The 19,048-nt window shown below is 49.3% G+C and overlaps 1 protein-coding gene across 2 annotated transcripts in view; it reads right to left on the bottom strand.

Moving 5' to 3' along the window:
- Positions 1–944: 944 nt before the first annotated feature.
- Vps35l (VPS35 endosomal protein sorting factor like) overlaps positions 945–19,048 on the bottom strand; it is a 110,793-nt gene continuing 92,689 nt past the window's right edge. For both annotated transcript variants that reach the window (XM_006985693.4, XM_042282476.2), the window contains exons 28-31: positions 11,455–11,620; positions 3,168–3,286; positions 1,746–1,892; positions 945–1,224 (exon numbers count right to left, since the gene is read on the bottom strand). In XM_006985693.4, the coding sequence (XP_006985755.1) occupies positions 1,126–1,224; positions 1,746–1,892; positions 3,168–3,286; positions 11,455–11,620 (531 nt within the window). In that variant the 3' untranslated portion in view covers positions 945–1,125. The remainder of the gene's footprint in view (positions 1,225–1,745; positions 1,893–3,167; positions 3,287–11,454; positions 11,621–19,048) is intronic.

The following is a 19,048-nucleotide window of genomic DNA, read 5'->3' as shown; positions in this document are numbered from 1 at the left end:
CATTCTGCCATGTGGTGTTACTTTTCTCTGTACTGTTCATCATGCTTCCTCCATGTCTGTCTGGGGACTCTTTCTTTTTTCCAGGGTCTTCTCCGTCCCCAGAAGTCCTGCCTAACCTCTCCTGCCTAGCTACTGGCCATTCAGCTCTTTATTATACAAATCACAGTGATACATCTTTGTTGTAGAATATTTAAGATGTGTTACATTCGTTTATACTGTGGAATATTTGTGGGTTTTTTTTTATAAGTATGTGTCTTTTTTAAAAAAAAGATTTATTTATTTATTATGTGTACAGAAGAGGGTGCCAGATCTCATTACAGATGGTTGTGAGCCACCATGTGGTTGCTGGGAATTGAACTCAGGACCTCTAGAAAAACAGTCAATGCTCTTAACCTCTGAGCCATCTCTCCAGCCCCGGAATATTTGTTTAATGATACAAAGATGTGTTGCATTCTTTACATTGCATTTGTTTAACTCTGCTGTGTTACTTTGCCTTCCTCAAACACCTGATTGTCTACTAGAGCTGAGTGGCCAATAGCAAGGCAGGAGAGGGGTAGGCAGATCTGACAGGCAGAGAGAATAAATAGGAGGAGAAATTTTTGAGCTCAAAAGAAGAGAGGGAGGAGTGAGAAAAGGAGGAGAGGACACCAGGGACCAGCCACAGTACCAGCCATGGAGTAAGAAGGAAAGAAAGATTATAATATAGAGTAAAAAAGGGTAAAAAGCCCAGAGACAAAATGTAGTTAAAGAGAAATAAGATAATTTTAGAAAAACTGGCTAGAAACAAGCCAAGCTAAGGCCAGGCATTTATAAGTAAGAATAAGTCTCCATGTATTTATTTGGGAGCTGGGTGGCAGCTCCCCAAAGAGTAAAAAACCAGCTACACATCTTCACACAGTGTACAAATATCCCACAACACTTGTGCAAACACACAAAGACGTTGCTATCTGAAGAACAAGATTGGGTTTTAATGCTCTGTCAGTTCCCCTCTGCTATCAGAACAGTCAGAAGGCAAAAGCTTTCAATCTGTATAAAAGTAAGAGTAACAAAAACTAAATTCCAGGAGTTAACGGCAGCCAAGCAGGTCTTCCAGGACAGTGGCACTGGGCCCCCCAAGGCAAGTAGTCAGGTCCTGGTCTGCAGAGGGAGCCTCAGGGCCAGCTCTGTCAGGTGACTCATGTCGGGTTGTTTGCTTCGCTTCTTGATGTAGTCCAGAGTTTTCACCTAGAACAAAGAACTCCATCTTGGGTTTGGCTCCACTTCTCTGACCTGGGGCTGGAGCCTCTTCTGACTGCCCTAGGTGAGCTGACCCTGCCTAGCTGAAAACAGGGTGTCTTCTGAGGGATAGTGGGAGAAGCAAAATACTCCTAAAATCAGATTGCAGGGGGTGGGGGCGTCTGCAGATGGAGCTTACACCACAAAGCCCTGGGTTTGCTCCCCAGCACCACAGAAACTAGGTAGAGGCAAGGGGATCAGAAGTTCAAGTTTAAGAAGAGCCTGGGGTACCTAGAACTTTGTCTCAGAGGAAAAGAATTAGATTTGGCTGTGGCCAGAAGTGGATAGCATTTTCAAGCAAGTGGTTTTTTACTGAGAGGGAGTGACTGGGAATGCTTTCTAGCACTAGGAAATAGCCCCAAAGAATGTTGGCGTCTGGCACCCATATCGAGTGACAGGACAGCTTGCAGTGCTGCTGATGCTGTGTCAAGGTCAGTGCCACTCTGACTGGCAAGGGCCCCGGTGCTTACCATGGTCCTTGTGTCTGCACAGCCGTGCCTCTGAGCCAGGTGCCACAGGTTGACGGAGAGTTGGTTCAGCTTATTGTTACGAAGGTCCCCATGGGCTAGGATACTATTGAAGAAGGAGAGGCCCAGCAAGCTCTGGCGCTTCAGAGCCTGGAAGAGAGAAGGGAGGGTATGACCTTGGCCTGGCACACGGGATGGGCTCAGTGGGTCCTTGGTAGGGTGGTCATGGGTCCAAAGGCCGACTTTGCCATGTGTTTGCTGAGCCCACCCTGCACCTGTAAAATCACAGTGAGATCCACGACACATGGAGTGAATGAGGACAGAGGCACCATAAGCCCTGAGCTCTGCTTCACACCAAGCTGTCACTGTGGTTAGGAGAGACCCAACAGTCCCCGGGTTGGGAAGTGAAGCCTAACAGCAGTGAAAAGGCTGTGCTTTGAGCACAAGTCAAGCTGGAAGCCTTCCACATGGTTCTCAGTGGTGGCTCAAGTGCTTCGGAACAATCCTTTTCTACACTATCAATATGTATTACTCTCATTGGTTAATAAAAAGCTGACAGGCTGGTAGCTGGGCAGAAAGTTAGGTGGGAAAGTCAAACTGAGGATGATGGGAAGGAGGGCAGAGTCGAGAGATATGCCCGTCAGCTACCCAGGGAGCAAGACATGCTAGAGGACAGGAAAAGCCACAAGCCACATGGCTTAATAAAAATTGATTAATTTAAAAGTAAGAGCTAGTTAGTAATAAGCCTGAGCTATCGACTGAGCATTTATAAATAATAAAGGTGATTATAGTTGGCAAGCCTCTATTCTTTTTTTTGACACAACCTCAGATAGCCTAGGTTGATCTCAAACTCTTGGTGTAGCAAAGGATGACCTTGAACTCTTGATCTTCCTGCTTTCACCCCTCAAATGCTGGGATCATAGGCATCCACACCACACTGTTTTACGCCATGCTAGGGATTAAGCCCAGGGTCTTGTATGTGCTAGGCTAGCACTCTGACAACTGAGCTATATCTCCAGGCCATTGTTTGAGACAGGGTCTTAATATATAACTGATGACCACACTGTCTTAGCCTCTGAATGCTAGAATTATAGGTGTGTTCTTACTGTGCCCAGCCTTTTTTGTTGTTGTCATTTGTTTGTTTCTAATTGATACATAATATTTGGGGGGGGGGGGGGAACGGGACTTGTAAGTTGAGAGCAGACTCCTGGGTACCAGAGGTTGGAGTGAGCTGAAATTTGGGTGCTGGGGAAGCACTGTGCAGGCAGAGAACAGCCAAGACTAGGAACCATGGTTCAGACAGATTTGTTTCCCTTCCACAATGGAGCACTGTGTAACTGCCCTGCAGGGCGCCCACCCTGCAGTGTTCCTGCCCTGCAGTGCCACCTCCCGAGCATGTGGCAGGTGGAGATGGCAGGTACCCACCTCGTCCTTGGCCAGGGTTTTCAGGTGCTCCAGGATCTGAGCCATCACCGCCTCACACAGCTTGCTGTTCTCAGCCAGGAACTTGGAGTCTCCTCCGTACAGGCTGTCATTGGAGTCAACTAGTTAAACAAACGAGAGCAGCATGTCACATGGGATTGGCAGATGGCAGGAAGGCCTGGCAGGTATGGCAATGGCCAAGGTGACCCACTGGCTTTAGGATTCACCAAGAAAGCACCTAGCCTGGGGCCAAATCTGGGCCTGAGGCCAGCAGTGTGGAAGTCATCCCCCCACTGGCCATGCCCGGAGGGGACAGCAGTAACCACAGTGACCCTCTCCAGCTGCCAGGCATTGTAGCAAGCACTCTGTGTTATGGAAGGATCCACATAATCAGCACAAGAAAGATGGCACGTACATCTTCAGTGAGTGGGAAAACTGAGACTCAGAAGTGGGCCTAGCTAGGATGGTAAACAGGGTAGTCTGATTCCAAAGCCCAAGTTCTTATCCACTGCACCTAGGTGCCTGCTGTGGGACTCTTAAAACCAACTGGCTAGCTTTTACAGTTCTGGAAGGTTCTATCTATGCTACCAGGGAAGACAAGTATTCAACAATCTTACCCAGATATGAACCTTGAGTGCTACAGTAATGACTTATATGCCCAACAGTGCCAATAATGGTATGAATGCTATGGGACCAATCAACCACTTTCTGATTGGACTTAAAGCCTGCTCCACAAGATGGAACCCATGCCCGCTATCACATTCCACAGTCCATTACTCCTAAAGCTTCTGTCTGACAGCATCTCACTCTATAGTTCAAGCTGGCCTAGAAATCACTCTAACCCAGGCTGCCCTCTAACTCATGGCAATCCTCCTGCTTCAGCCTCCCAAGTGCTAAGCCTACAGGTGTGAGCCACCATGCCCAGCTCTTGAACAAAGCCTCTGCTTGGCCACCTCCTAAGACATCCACTGCCTAGAGAAAGACTAGTTCAGCCAAGGATGGCTTATGCAAGGCTTCCTCTTCCCTCTCTCCTTCAAAGAGCCTGGCCCCTGCTGGGTAGGGGAAACACCATGCACTCTGCTGTGGTCAAGTTTAGGTTTCACTTAAATGATAAAGTCAGGCAATCTGCTTATCAGAGGTCAGCTCTGAGGCTTTGCCCGTGGGCTGACCTCATCCCCTGTGCAGGGGCCCAGAACAGCTCAGTTGGTCTCCGCTGTGAACATGTGGGCTGTTTGTTTTTGTTTCTGCAGGGCTGGGGGTGGAACCTAGGCTTGGAGCTCCAACACTAAGCTGCACTCCGATCTCTCTCTCTCTCTCTCCCTTCCTCCCTCCCTCCCTCCTCTGGAGATGCACATGTTCACATGTGTTTGGAGGCCAGCCATCAATCTCGAGTGTCACTTCTCAGGAGCTGCTCACCTTTTTTTTTAGATAGGGTTTCTTAGTAGCCTGGAAGTCACTCACGAGTCCATGCTGGCTGGCCAGTAGGCCTCAGCCATCACCTGTCTCTGCATTCCTAGAGGTCCTCATGCTTGAGTGACAAGTGTTTCGCCAATGAGCCATCTCCCCAGTCCTTCCCCTTTGGTCGGCTAGCACCAGCTTCACAAACAAGGAACACAGTTTCTGCCTGTCAGCGCTCATTCCTTCCCTCCATGCTTACACGAGCTTCTATTCCCATTTTCTCAGCTTCGGCCTCTTCCATCCCAGTGCCCAATACCAATGTCCTCATGGCCAGGTGCAGTGTCATTAGGCCAAGGGCCTAGGTGACAGGAAGCAGGACCAATTCCAGAAAAGGGAAATATGTGGTGTCTGATAAGTCAGGTGACCAGATCGTGTCCGGCCTTCAGTGGGGCACAGAGCAGTAATGTAGTCCTGTTTAAAGAAGGTGCTACGGGAGGTGGTGGCGGCGGCGGCGGCGGCGCACGCCTTTAATCCCAGCACTCGGGAGGCAGAGGCAGGTGGATCTCTGTGAGTTCAAGGCCAGTCTGGTCTACAGAGCGAGTTCCAGGACAGGCGCAAAGCTACACAGAGAAACCCTGTCTCAAACACACACACACACACACACACACACACACACACACACACACACACACACACACGGGGTGCTAATAAGCTCTGTTTATCTGCTGAGATGTACTTGTGCTTCCTAGTACCCTTATGTCACCAGCTCTAAGGAGCAAATGGGAAGGAGTTCATCTCACCCACAGCTCAGGAGACAATATCCGTAAGACACAGAAGGTCCTCCAATTTGACCCTTTGTGCAATACAGAACAAAAGACAAAAGGGTCCACTCACAGGTGAAGGGGTGGGGGGGGTGGTATGGATGGTCCTATTCTGGGGTGTGTCACAATCTCTCAGTGACTGCACAGAAACTGTTCCCAGATGTGGGCTACAGGAATGGGAAGGTGTTCAAGAGACACTTTCCAAGACCAAGGAAAACCAGGCATTGGAACTCTTAAGAAATGACCTTTGGTGGATTTCTGTGAGTTCGAGGCCAGCCTTGTCTATCTACATAGTGAGTCCCAGGACAGCCAGGGCTACATAGTGAGACTTTGACTAAAAAGAAGAAGAAGTCCCCTTTGGGAGCTAAGAAGATGGTTATCAGTAAAGTGTCTGTCATGCAAGAATGAAACCCACATTGGATCCACATGTGAAAAGTCCAGGTGTGGTTGTAGGTGTCTGTATTTAGTATAAGGACAAAAGTGGCAGAGGTGGGTGGGGTCCCTAGAGCTTCACTGGCCAGCCAGCCAAGCCAGTCGATGAGCTCCAGGTTCAGGGAAAGACCCTGTTCCAAAAAGTAAAGTCTCGGAGAGTCTACTATAGACACTTGACATCAACCTCTGTCCTCCACACACTTGTGCATACACCCATATACACATGTGCACACATCACACACAATGTAACAACAGTATACATAGTGGACCCCTCCCTACACACAGCGGGATCGTGCAGCTATGGGCAGTTCCTGGTTTATAGTCTCCCAGGAACTAACTTTTAAAAATCATATTCCTTTATTTTACACATCCACTGTGGTTTGCATTGCTTCTGGAGAAGGAGCGAACCTGCGCAGAATGAAACGGAGAAAAGGAAACCCCAGGCATGCTTTATGTTCATGTCTGCCTGCTACTTCAGGACGACAAGGGAGCTTCATAGCTTCCCAGGCTTTTGATGAAAAAAACTGTCAGAGGTACAGAAGAGTTGAATAAAACACATGCCGACGAATACCTGCTGCTTCTCACATAGACTCAACAGCTGCAAACCCCTGGCCACTGTGCGCCATGACAGTGGATACCTGCCTGCTTCTCACACAGACTCAACAACCCAGAACCCCTGGCCACTGTGCATCCTTCACAGGCTCCCTCTCTACACACGAATACTAGTATGTTTTCTCCAAAGCCCTTGAAGCAGGTACAGACATTAAGAACACAGAAAACAGCCCAGGCGCCCTGCTCCCCAGCTCCTCTGACCACAGGCAATCTCCAAGCTGACCTCGAACTGCCCATTTAAGGAGTCTTTTGGTTAACACTAGCTCAGTGGTGAGTGATGCAGGCCACAGGGGTTGGTCCTGGGGTTTCTTCTTGGCTGTTTTCATTTTTATTTACTATTCCTGTGTGGGTACACATGCCACCGCACATACGTGGGGGTCAGAAAACAACCCTCACGGGTTGCTTCTCTCCTTTATGTGGGTTGGAGGGACTGAACTCAGGTTGCTGGACTTGTGTGGCAAGAGCTTTTACCAGGCGAGCCATCTTGCCAGTCTTTCTTCTGTTTTTAAGATGCCTGTGTATGTGGGAGCCTAGAGGCCAGAGGACAAGCTCAGGGTACTGTGCCCATGAATGTCATCTGTCTCCCTTGAGACAGGGTTTCTCAGTGGCTTGGACAATCTCACAGAGCTGAACATGTGGGCTGGACAGAGTTGGTTAGAGAGCCCAGGGATCCTGTTCTTTCTGCCTCCCTAGGGCTGGAATTACAAATGTGCAGTGTACTATCTTACCTACGTTTTTATGTGGATTCTGGAGACGGAACTCAGGGCCTTTACTGCCTGAGCCTTCTTCTAGCCTGGACCTCAGACCTCATGGTGACTCTGCTTGCTGAGTTGCAAAGACAGCAGGCACTCTTATAAGAAACACAGTGGTTTGATATAGGCATTTGCCATCACCTAATTTTGTAAGACACAAAATTGTGCTGGTGAAGGAATTTCTCCCCTCAGGGCTAGAATAGTTGTTGGTTCAAATTCCCAATTGAAGCTCTGGGTTTGTGCTTATTCTCACTCTGTTTAGCCCTGATGGCTGTCATTGTGTAACATGTACACACACGCATACACAGATGCACCATGTTGTAGAACATGGTCCTCTGTAGTGCTTTGAATGAGAATGGCCCACATAGGCCCAATATATTTGAATGTTTGGCCCCCTGTTGGTGGACTGTTTAGGAAGGATTGGGGGGGTGCCTTGTTGGAAGGAGGTGTGTCAATGGGAATAGGCTCTGAGGTTTCAAAAGCCCATGCAAAGGTGCAGTCTGTCTCTCTGTCTGTCCATCTCTGTCTATCTCTCTCTGTGTTTCTCTCTCTCTGTCTCTCTCTGTCTCTCTCTGTCTCTCTGTGTCTGTGTCTGTGTCTGTGTCTGTCTGTCTGTCTGTCTGTCTGTCTCTCTCTCTCTCTCTCTCTCTCTCTCTCTCTCTCTCGTGTGTGTGTGTGTGTGTGTGTGTGTGTGTGTGTGTGTGTGTGGTGTGTGTGTGTGGTGTGTGTGGTGTGTGTGTGTGTGTGTGTGTGTGTGTGTGTGTGTGTGTTGTGTGTTGTGTGTGTTTTCTCTCTTCCTCCTGCCTGTGGATCAGGATGGAAGCTCTCAGCCACTGCTCCGGTGCCCTGCCTGTCTGACCGTCATTGCTCCCCACCATGATGGTCATGGACTCATCCTCTGAAGCTGTAACCAAACCCTCAATTAAATCCTTCTTTTTATAAGTTGCCTTGGTCACAGTGTCTCTTCACATCACTAGAACAGTAAGACATCCTTTGAGCACAACAGCCACTTTCTTCACCAGATCTGTGGTGCCTGCTTGCAAAAGCCCCTCAGGATTGGGCCCATGGACTGTAGATGCTCCCTCCATCAGAGAAGGAGGGAGTTGTGAGGACCACTGTATCCTCACTCAGGATTCTAGGTTTATGCAATTCTGCCCCAATTCCATGTGGCTTTGGGACCTCAGGAGGTGAGAGAGTAAGCGGGCTAGAGAAAGCTAGCTGTGGGGAACTCCATCTATGTAGCCGTGGGGAACTCCATCTATGTAGCTGTGGGGAACTCCATCTATGTAGCTGTGGGGAACTCCATCTATGTAGCTGTGGGGAACTCCATCTATGTAGCTGAAGTGGAACTCCATCTATGTAGCCGTGGGGAACTCCATCTATGTAGCCGTGGGGAACTCCATCTATGTAGCTGTGGGGAACTCCATCTATGTAGCTGTGGGGAACTCCATCTATGTAGCTGTGGGGAACTCCATCTATGTAGCTGTGGGGAACTCCATCTATGTAGCCGTGGGGAACTCCATCTATGTAGCTGTGGGGAACTCCATCTATATAGCTGTGGGGAACTCCATCTATGTAGCTGTGGGGAACTCCATCTATGTAGCTGTGGGGAACTCCATCTATGTAGCTGAAGTGGAACTCCATCTATGTAGCTGTGGGGAACTCCATCTATGTAGCCGTGGGGAACTCCATCTATGTAGCTGTGGGGAACTCCATCTATATAGCTGTGGGGAACTCCATCTATGTAGCTGTGGGGAACTCCATCTATGTAGCTGTGGGGAACTCCATCTATGTAGCTGAAGTGGAACTCCATCTATGTAGCTGTGGGGAACTCCATCTATGTAGCCGTGGGGAACTCCATCTATGTAGCTGTGGGGAACTCCATCTATGTAGCTGTGGGGAACTCCATCTATGTAGCTGTGGGGAACTCCATCTATGTAGCTGTGGGGAACTCCATCTATGTAGCTGAAGTGGAACTCCATCTATGTAGCTGTGGGGAACTCCATCTGTGTAGCTGTGGGGAACTCCATCTATGTAGCTGAAGTGGAACTCCATCTATGTAGCTGAAGTGGAACTCCATCTATGTAGCCGTGGGGAACTCCATCTATGTAGCTGTGGGGAACTCCATCTATGTAGCTGTGGGGAACTCCATCTATGTAGCTGTGGGGAACTCCATCTATGTAGCTGTGGGGAACTCCATCTATGTAGCTGAAGTGGAACTCCATCTATGTAGCTGTGGGGAACTCCATCTATGTAGCTGTGGGGAACTCCATCTGTGTAGCTGACATGGAACTCCATCTATGTAGCTGTGGGGAGCCATCACTTGTGCTGGCTGAAGACTTCAGCGTGGCTGCTGTGCGTCACCCATGCACTATCAGTAAGCATAGTAAGTCACTGTTTCCCCAGGGGGACCTTTGGTGGAACCATACTTTGGTTTGTTGTCGGGGCTTATAAGCAGCAGGTAGATGTATACTTCTCCCCAGGGAAATAATTTTTACAACAGCAGCTACTGAATGAGGTCAGCTCTGCACTAGGTTCTAGGCCAGGATCTGAGGACCCACTGGGGGACAAGGTTAACCTGGCCCATCTACATAGCCAAGCAAATAGGCCATGGCAGGAGTGAGCACTTGGGTGGGACAGTACAAGGTCATGGGATCCTAAATACGGGGTTTGTTGGTTTAAGATGGGTTTTTTATGTAGCCCAGGCTGGGCCCCAAACACTTAATGCAGCTGAGGATAACCTACTTCCAATCCTCCTGCCTATCTGGGATCAGGTGAGACTATGCAATCAATTTGGGGTTCTGTGGGCTTAATTAGAAAACGTAAAGAAAAGGTGTTGGGAGGGACAGGGGGAGGCTGCTGACAAACCAGTGCCACCAAGAACAGACTGTAGCAGGTGGGAGAACAAGACTGCCTCCTTCCTCCCAGCATCGGAACTGTGAGGGCTTGCAGTCTCCTGAAGCTCGGGGAACAGAACTCTACGCCAAGGCCCACCCGGACTGGGGTGGGGACAGTCTGTGATGACACTCATCTACTGCGTATTCAACCACTGAGCCAAGGGTGCTTCTGCAACCCCAGCACATGGTCAAAATGACTTCAAGTACTTGTCACACACACAGATAGCTGGTGGCCCAGAGCTTGCCTAGCACATAGAAGGCCCTGGATTCAATTTGCAGCTCCACAAAAACTGATCCTACAAGTCACCAGGCCTCTTCCTGGGGAGTCTAAGTTGGGGTTAGGATGTGGCTCTTGGGCTAAGATGTAGCTCAGCTAATAGACGGCTTGCCTAGCATGTGTGAAACCCTGGGTTCAATCTTCAACACTCCATTAACATACCTGCAATCCTAGCACTCTGCTTAGAGAGGGGGGACTATCAAGAGTTCAGGGTCAAGGGACACAGAGGCAGCCAGAGCTACACAGAGTGAAAACAAAAAGGTTCAAGGTCATCTCCAGCTACAAAGTGAGTTTGAGGCCAGACTACATGAGACCCCGCCTGGCTAGAGACATAGTTCATTGGGTAAAGTGCTTGCTGCACTATCATGAGAAGCTGAGTTTGTAGACTGTCTTAGTTAGGGTTCTATTGCTGTGAAGAGACTCCATGACCACGGCAACTCTTATAAAGGAAACACTTCATTTGGGCTGGCTTACAGTTCCGAGTTTCGGTCTCTTATCGTCATGGTGGGAAGCATGGGGCATTCAGGCAGACACTGTGCTGGAGATGTAGCTGCGAGTTCTACATCTTGATCTGCAAGCAGTAGGAAGAGACTGAGACATACTAGGCCTAGCTTGAGCATCTGGGACCTCAAATCCCACCCCCACAGTGACACACTTCCTCCAACAAGGCCACACCTACTCCAACAAGGCCACACCCACTCCAACAAGGCCACACCTCCTAATAGCACCATTCCCTATGGCCAAGCATTCAAACACAGGAGTCTATGGGGCCATTCCTATTCAAACCACCACATATACCAAGCTCCCACGTAAAACCTGCACATGGGAGCGTGTGCCTTAACCCCAGCACTGCAGGGGTATGGTGGGCTTGCAGAGCCTGGCAAATCTTTGGAGCTCATTAGCCAGCTAGATTGGTGAGCTCCAGATTCTATGAGAGGCCCTGTCTCACACAAATAAGGTGAAGAATGATTTAAGGAAGACACCTAGAGCCAAGCTTGGCCTCCACATGTGCGTGCACACACACAAATATGTGCACACAAACACCAGGAAGAGATGGTGAAATGGGGGCATGCTGAGGGCTGCTGGTTGGCATGCTGCTACCTTTGTCTATGTGGTAAAGATAGGTGTCCTGGCTCATGGCAGACAGCAGGTGCAGGACAGAGGTATAGATTCGCATTTTGTCGTCACTGTTGTCCTCCCAGGTGTAGTCCTGGATCACATTGAGAAGTTCTCGAACCAGAAAGAGGACTCCGTGTTCTGGATGATCCTGGTGGAGAAAAACGATGACAGATAAGCCCAGATACGAAGCAGAACAGTTAAGGCCCCCACTAGCACAGTGCTTCCCTTAGGCAGCTGTTGAGATTAACGGCCTGCTGCTTCATAAGGGCAGGGCCACTCAGGAGCGGAGGCAAACAGCATGGAGAGAGAGGGACAGGACAGCCTCCCTTTGGGGTCCAAAGAACAACTGGCCATCACCTGTCAGCTCAATGGCCCGTGTTTCCATGATCACTCCTTCATTTCCCATGGACAATGGTGGAAACAAGTTACATTTGTCTAATTACAGAAGGAAGACTCTGGGTCCTCCACAGATGACATCACAGAAGCCACTGCCCTGACTTTAAATACAGCCCCACTCCCAAGGATCCGCACCAACAGCAAGGGTTGATCTGGACTCCTTCTGTGAGAGAGAAAACCCAAGAGACCATTCCAGCTTAGAGGGAAGTGTGTTTCTCAGACACTACACAGACTCTTTCTAAAAAAAAGGGGTGCAATGCAAAAAGGTGGGTGGTTTCCATCCCGTTCCCAAAGTGGCTCTCCTGATGATACTGCCCAGGGTCCTTACTCGCAGGAGATAAATGCCCAGCTGACCCCACCAACCCTCACACACAGTCTCTGCTCACTGGGTCCAGCCACACCTCTCCTACTTGTAGGCCAGGCACGGTATTGGGTCCTAGCAGGACCCACCCAGCAGGTTAAGAGGAGAAGGAACAAAGGAGGATTATTTGCCCATCGGGGGCCAGAAGGAGGTGAGGCGCCAGGGCCTGGTGCATGCAGGATGCTGTTATGATCCCAGGCTGAGGAAGCAGGTGCAGGTGGGGGCACTGTGGGAACCGAAGACCTGCAGCTGGAGGCCGCCCACCACCAGATGCAGGCTTCCATGGAGGGACAAGGCCAATGGCAAAGCACAGCTGGGGATCAACTGTGAGGTGACAGGCACTGAGCACGGGTGTCCTCATCCCCTCCAGCCTGCAGGCTGTATCTCCTGTAGGCAGGATGGGTCGGGAGCCAGAAGAGTCTCCAGAGGTCACTCTCCCTGGCACTGAAAAGTATGCAAGATAACTGGCACCTCACAGCTGAGCAGTAAAGAATTCTCCTTGTACAAGTCCCAGTCCAATATCAGTTAAACGGCGGCAGTTTGCCAGTCAATAAGAACATGCTTTTCCATGACCAGGGAACCATTCTCCCTTAAAATCACCTTTTTCTTTCTTTCTTCCTTTCTTCCTTCCTTCCTTCCTTCCTTCTTCCTTTCTTCCTTCCTTCCTTCCTTCCTTCCTTCCTTCCTTCCTTCCTTTCTTTCTTCCTTTCTTTCTCTTTCTTTCTCTTTCTCTTTCTTTCTTCCTTCCTTCCTTCCTTCTTCCTTTCTTCCTTCCTTCCTTCCTTCCTTCCTTCCTTCCTTCCTTCCTTCCTTTCTTTCTTTCTTTCTTTCTTTCTTTCTTTCTTTCTTCCTTTCTTTCTCTTTCTCTCTCTTTCTTCCTTCCTTCCTTCCTTTCTTTCTTTCTTTCTTTCTCTTTCTTTCTTCCTTCCTTCCTTCATTCATGCCCCCATCCCCACCACCCTGTGTGTATACATGTATGTGAGTACAGGGCATGTGTGGAGGCCAGAGGCCAGCCTTAGAGAGTTGGTTCTCTCTTACAACCAGGTGGGTACAGGGAATGAACTATAGTCCTCAGGCTTGGTAGCAAGTGCCATCACGTGCTGAGCCATTCACTGGCCCAGAAAGCCCTTGTTGTATTTCTTAAGATGGCCCCACTCCATTGCTCAGCTGGCCTTGATCTTGTGATGCTTGCCTCTCAAGTAGATGTGATGCTGGCTATGTCTATGTGCACAGGAGGAAGATGTGTGTGGAGCGGCTATTTAGAGCACAGGCACAGGGCTTCAGCCAGCAGCGGCCTGATCTACGGGGAAGGTATTTGCAGTGACATTGCCTAGGGGTGAGATTTGGGCGGAGAAGCCTGAGGTGTGGACAAGCCATTCCTAGCTATGTGAACTGTTCCTACTGTATCAACAAGAAAGAGGATGCATGATGCTCAAACATCCCAACAATGTGAGCTGCGCACATCTGACCCACCCAGGCGAGGCTGCCTGTGAGTCGGTCCCAGCCGGCAGATCACCACGGCCTTCCTCTGCTTGCAGCTGTTTCTAACTAGGCTATTTTGTTCGTTCGGCTACGTGGATACTAAAATACATTTTTTTTTTTAAATTTAAGAATCTGCCTTGGGAATAGACCACAGTGTGAGTGTTCCAGCAACTTCATTTCAACACTAATGTCTCCACCCTGTGGGAGACCAATGAACACACTTTCAGAGAAGTGGGACCATAGGCAAAGGAATTTGGGGAATGGCTTAGGGTGAGCACTTCTGTGGGCTGCTCAGAACCAAAGAGGTGACAGATTATGTCCATGGCGCTGTACAAGAATTCCATGTACTTTCTGTGTTTCAGTGACTACATTTTTTTTTTAAATATTTGAGGATGGTTCAATAGTTGAAACCAAGCACAGGTAGATTATTTTTCTTTTTGAGACAGTGCCTCATGTATCTCAGTCTGGCCTTGAACTGGCTGTACAGCTAAGGATGACTCTGGCCTTCTGGTCCTCCTGTCTCTACTTCCCGAGGGCCAGAATTACACACATGTACCACTGCATCAGGTTTTCTGTGGTACTGGGGACAGACCCGGGGAGTTGTGCATGCTAGTCAAGCAAGCACTGTGCCAACAGCAACACCTGAGCTCATACAATGGTTTCAGTTTGCGTTTAGTATTAAACTAGAAATTTTATTGTTTTGTGTCTGTGTGTGTATATATTCTGTGTGTGCACCAAAATGTGCTAATGTATACACATAATTTTGTTGTTTATGTGTGTATGTGGTATATGTATTCTGTGTGAACATAAATGAGTGCTAATGCTATACGTATGGAGACCAGCGGTCAGCATCAAGTGTCTTCCCTGGCCATCCTCCACCTTGTTGTTTTGAAACAGGGTCTTTCACTAAATCTTGACCTCACCAAATGTGGCCAGACTGGCTGGCCAGTGAGCTCCAGAATCTGCTTATCTCTGCCCTTCAGCCCCCTGCCCCTTTCTGAGTCAGGGTTTCATGGTTTTGAACTCACTATAAAGCAGAGGAGGACCTTGAACTCTTGATCCTCCGGCCTTCACTTCCCAGATTACAGGCATGTAGCACCTGCTTTTATGCAGCACAGGTGACTGAACCCAGGGGTTCATGCATGCTCAGCAAGCACTCTACAAACATAACGGAAACCCCAGTCAGTCCACACACGGATTTTTAGTTATTTATTCTCCTTCTCTTTCTTCTTCCCCTACCACATAGCCGTGTGTCTGTACATGTTACAAGGCATACATGAGGGTGTGCGGGTGTGCATGCCTGTACTTGGGCATGCAGAGGCCAGAGCAGGATGGGTGTCTTTTATATTGTTCTCTGACGTATACTGCCTTAAGAATGGCTCTCTAAAAGTTGACTGTTAGGGCTCGGCTGGTGGACCAGAGAGCCTGTCTCCACTCCCCACTCTGGGATTAGAGGCATACACAGCCATGTCTGCTTTTCACATGGGTGCCGGGAAATCAGGGTTAGGTCCTCATGCTTTGTAGTGGGTAGCCATTCCAGCTTGGTTCTGGAAGTTCCAACCCCCATTGAGACTCTGGCAACTGTCACGCCTACGAGGCAGGGCAAGGGGAGGCGCCTGGGGACCCGAGAGCTGGATGGGCGAGCGCTCGCTCTGGGCGCTCTCTCGGCCGGCCGGAACGCTGACCGGTGCAGATTGACTGTGCAGAGCTCCGGAGAACACCGCTGGACTGCATTACACCTTCCCCAGACCCTGCGACCTACCCATTACTTAATTTGTGAGTTACGCCATTAGATAAATATCCTTTTAACTACGTGGAGTGGCCAAAATAATTTCTCCAATAATGCTTGCTAAGCGAGAGCTATTATCCGCTGCGCCATCTCCCCCAGGCTGCACATTTTTAGGAGAAGAAAGAGGTGTTAGGGTGAGATGGCATTCCAGTGGGAAGATCCCTGGTGTCCTTGGCCAGGCTCCCTCCTAGATGGGGCAACTCAATGCCAATGAGGTAGTTTCTATGAGGGAGCCAGAAGGAAGTGAGTCCTTCCTTTCGCTGAGCCAATAAAAGGCCTGACACTGTCCCTCTGAAGTCCCTGCTCTCAGGAATCCCCACTTCATCACACTCCCTGGGAGAAGGAATAGTTGAGAAGTGATTGCTGGACTTCTGGGGGAGGCCGAGCTGGAGGCAGCAGCACATCTCTGAGTCCTGGTAGGGTCACTCACCAGCTGATGACCTTTCACCTCTCTGTGTCTCACTGTCCACTTCGGTTCAATGTTTTGAGTGCATATTTATGAACTGTTGGCTGGTTCATCAGAAGAGGAGTGTATGATCAAATGAACAGTAAGGGCTGGGTGCCAAGGAGCCAGATCACCAATGGGCTGGGAGCAGAGCAGGAAGGAAGGGCCCTGGGGTGGGAAGGAGAGACAGAGGAGAGACAGACCCCTAGCAGATCCGAGGCTGGCATCTCAGGTGCCAGTGTCTCCTCACTTCCCAGGCAGCTTTTGCACAGCCTCATGAGTCCCAACGGCTCGCTTCCAGGTCCTCTGGTGTGCACAGCACCTCCACCCTACCTCAGGCCTCCACTCACACTGTGCTCCCTGCCATGACACAGCACCCCCACCCTACCTCAGGCCTCCACTCACACTGTGCTCCCTGCCATGACACAGCACCCCCACCCTACCTCAGGCCTCCACTCACACTGTGCTCCCTGCCATGACACAGCACCCCATCCTACCTCAGGCCTCCACTCACACTGTGCTCCCTGTCATGACACCCTCTCTGCCCCCCCTCCTCTCTCTAGCACCAAGTGCTCATTTTCCTTCCAATCTCAGCTGAAACCATACCTTCTGGGGCACCGGGGAGCTCATTCTGGCCTTTGTTTTTCAGGTGGAACCTCCCACTATATCCACAAAGCCAACCAGCAGTGACCTGAAGTCCTCCTTGGTGACTCCTTTTATCCCCACAATGCCTAAAACCACAAAATTACCCAACCTCCAGTGCTCGGTGCTTCTTACAGATGGAGTTGGTTGTGTTTAACATTAAGCCTGACTTCCTCTGTAGGGGGCACTTCCTCAGCTCCCAGATTAGCAGAGACTTATGGACCAGGAGGACGGAACGGGAGAAGTGGAATGTGGATGCCTTGCTATCTCTATAGCTGCTTTTAATGAGGAAAAGACAAGAAAACGTATCTCCCCGCTGCAGCCTCAGTGATAGGGCCAGAGAACAAGGTCCTAACATTCTCGTTCCCACAAATCCCAACACAAAATCAGGGCTCTGGACCATGACACTGAGCCTGGTGTGTCAGTTCTATTTATTTATCCCACCAAAGGTTGCTAAATGTGACTGTCTGTTCCACTACATGGAGAATAGCAAGGCATAGGGATTACCTTAGCAACCTGGGACTCCACTTGGCTGGGACTCACACCCTCTCCTAACAACGCACTTACCAACCTGTTGGCAACCTAGGACAGCCCTACACCTGCCAACCTGCATGTACACCTCGCTCCAAACAATGAAATAAATCTCTTCTCCCCTCAAAACCATCAAAAACTCCCCCTTTTGTGAACAGTTTCTATCCAGGTATGGAGGGTAGAGAGCCAATCATGCCAAACTTGCTTGGTTGCATGCAAAGTAAGACAAACTCTGTCCCCTGTGTGAACTTTTAGGAAAAAAAAATCTTCTATTTACTGTCTTTTGCCCATGCCTATCAAGTATGCATATGACTAAAATATGATGCATTCTGGGAAGGGACATGCACATGAGCAAAAGCTTATATAACCCAAGCCTATCAATCAAAACAAAGAGCCACCCACTCAATACCCCTGAACAACTCAACTCCTTCTCTTGATCCCCATATAATATTGGGACCCCTGAGTGCCCTCAGTCATGCGGCTTGCTTTGACTACCACAGTACTGTCTGGGTACCTGTCCAGGTTCTGGAGGGGATACCAGCATACCCGTGTCTATGGCGGCAGTGTTATCATGGCCAAGGTGTGGGAACCACCTACAATTTTCACAGATGTATGCACAGAAAAGAGTCTATGCACACAGTGGGAGACTGTGGAGACTTAAACAGCAAAGCCTGTAGTACGTGACAAAGTGGAGGAAGCTTGGGAACTCATGCTAAGTGAAATAGACCAGTCACAAGGATAAACACTGCCCTAGTCCACTTAGAGAAATCTAAAACCATCTAATTAATGGCGCCAGGGGTGAATGGCTGTTGCAGAGGGTAGAGAATGGGGAGGTAGGGACCAACAAGCATAAATTCCCAGTCAAGTAAACAAAACACTCCCCAGATCTACTGGACACCATTTTATGTAAGGTCAGTGACTCTGTACAGTCCTTCTGAAAGCCTGTTTAGGAGTAGAGCTTCTGTTACATGTTGCTACCACAGTGAAACAAAACTCGAAAATAAAAGTCACTCCCCGCCACCCCCTACAAACCTGTGACATGAAAGGGAACAAATCTGAACAGGGTAAATGGGAGGGGGGTTGTTTTCATGCAAAATCCAAGCATGGTGTCGTGGCTCAGGTGTGGCTCATCTGACCGCCTCTTGGTCATGGCTACTCAGATGGAACTTCCCTGCTCACCTGAGGAGCCAATCAGTTCAAAAGTCCCTCTTAATCCTCAGAGGCTAGACTCCAGTCACACCAGAAACCACACAAGTACCTAACCCTAGAGATACTACTTTTCCTTCCACATACACACCCATGAGAAAGTTTAATATAAACACTGTAATTTTCTTAGTTCCTTTCCTGTTGCTGCCACAGAAGCGCCCTGACAAGAACAACTTCAGGGCTATCAGGCTCTTTGGCTCCAAGTCCAGCACACCACTGTGGGGAAGTCGAGGCAGCAGGAATGTGAAGCAGCTGTTCCCATCACATCCACAGTCAAGAGCAGAGAGCGCTGCATCAATGCACGCTAGTCCTCAGCCGAGGTTCTCCACTCTTCCTAGTCCAGGATCCCTTGCTGCTTACAGAAACAGAGCTGCACAATGGTTGGATCTTCCCACCTTGACTAAGGTAATTAATCCCCCAAGACATGTTCACAGGCCAATCTGATCTAGACAATCCCTTCTGGATGATTCTAGATCATGTCAAGTTGACAATTAAATGCAACCTTCATGGTAAGAGACTAGCAACGACTCCTTGTGTAAGTCGGAATAAATTTAACAGCACACTGTAACAAAAGATAAGATGCTTTTCTTTTCTAATGAAGCTGAGAACTTCTACCTTTTCACAGAAAGGACCCACTCCGGGGGTTCCCTTTGGCAGATCCAAACAGAAGCATCACTATTCCTGTGCTCTGGGCACTGAGGCAAAAGCAGTACACTCACGGACT

This window comes from Peromyscus maniculatus, chromosome 1 (assembly GCF_049852395.1).
Source record: "Peromyscus maniculatus bairdii isolate BWxNUB_F1_BW_parent chromosome 1, HU_Pman_BW_mat_3.1, whole genome shotgun sequence".
Lineage (NCBI taxonomy): Eukaryota > Metazoa > Chordata > Mammalia > Rodentia > Cricetidae > Peromyscus > Peromyscus maniculatus.
This window is presented reverse-complemented; position numbering and strand designations above follow the sequence as displayed.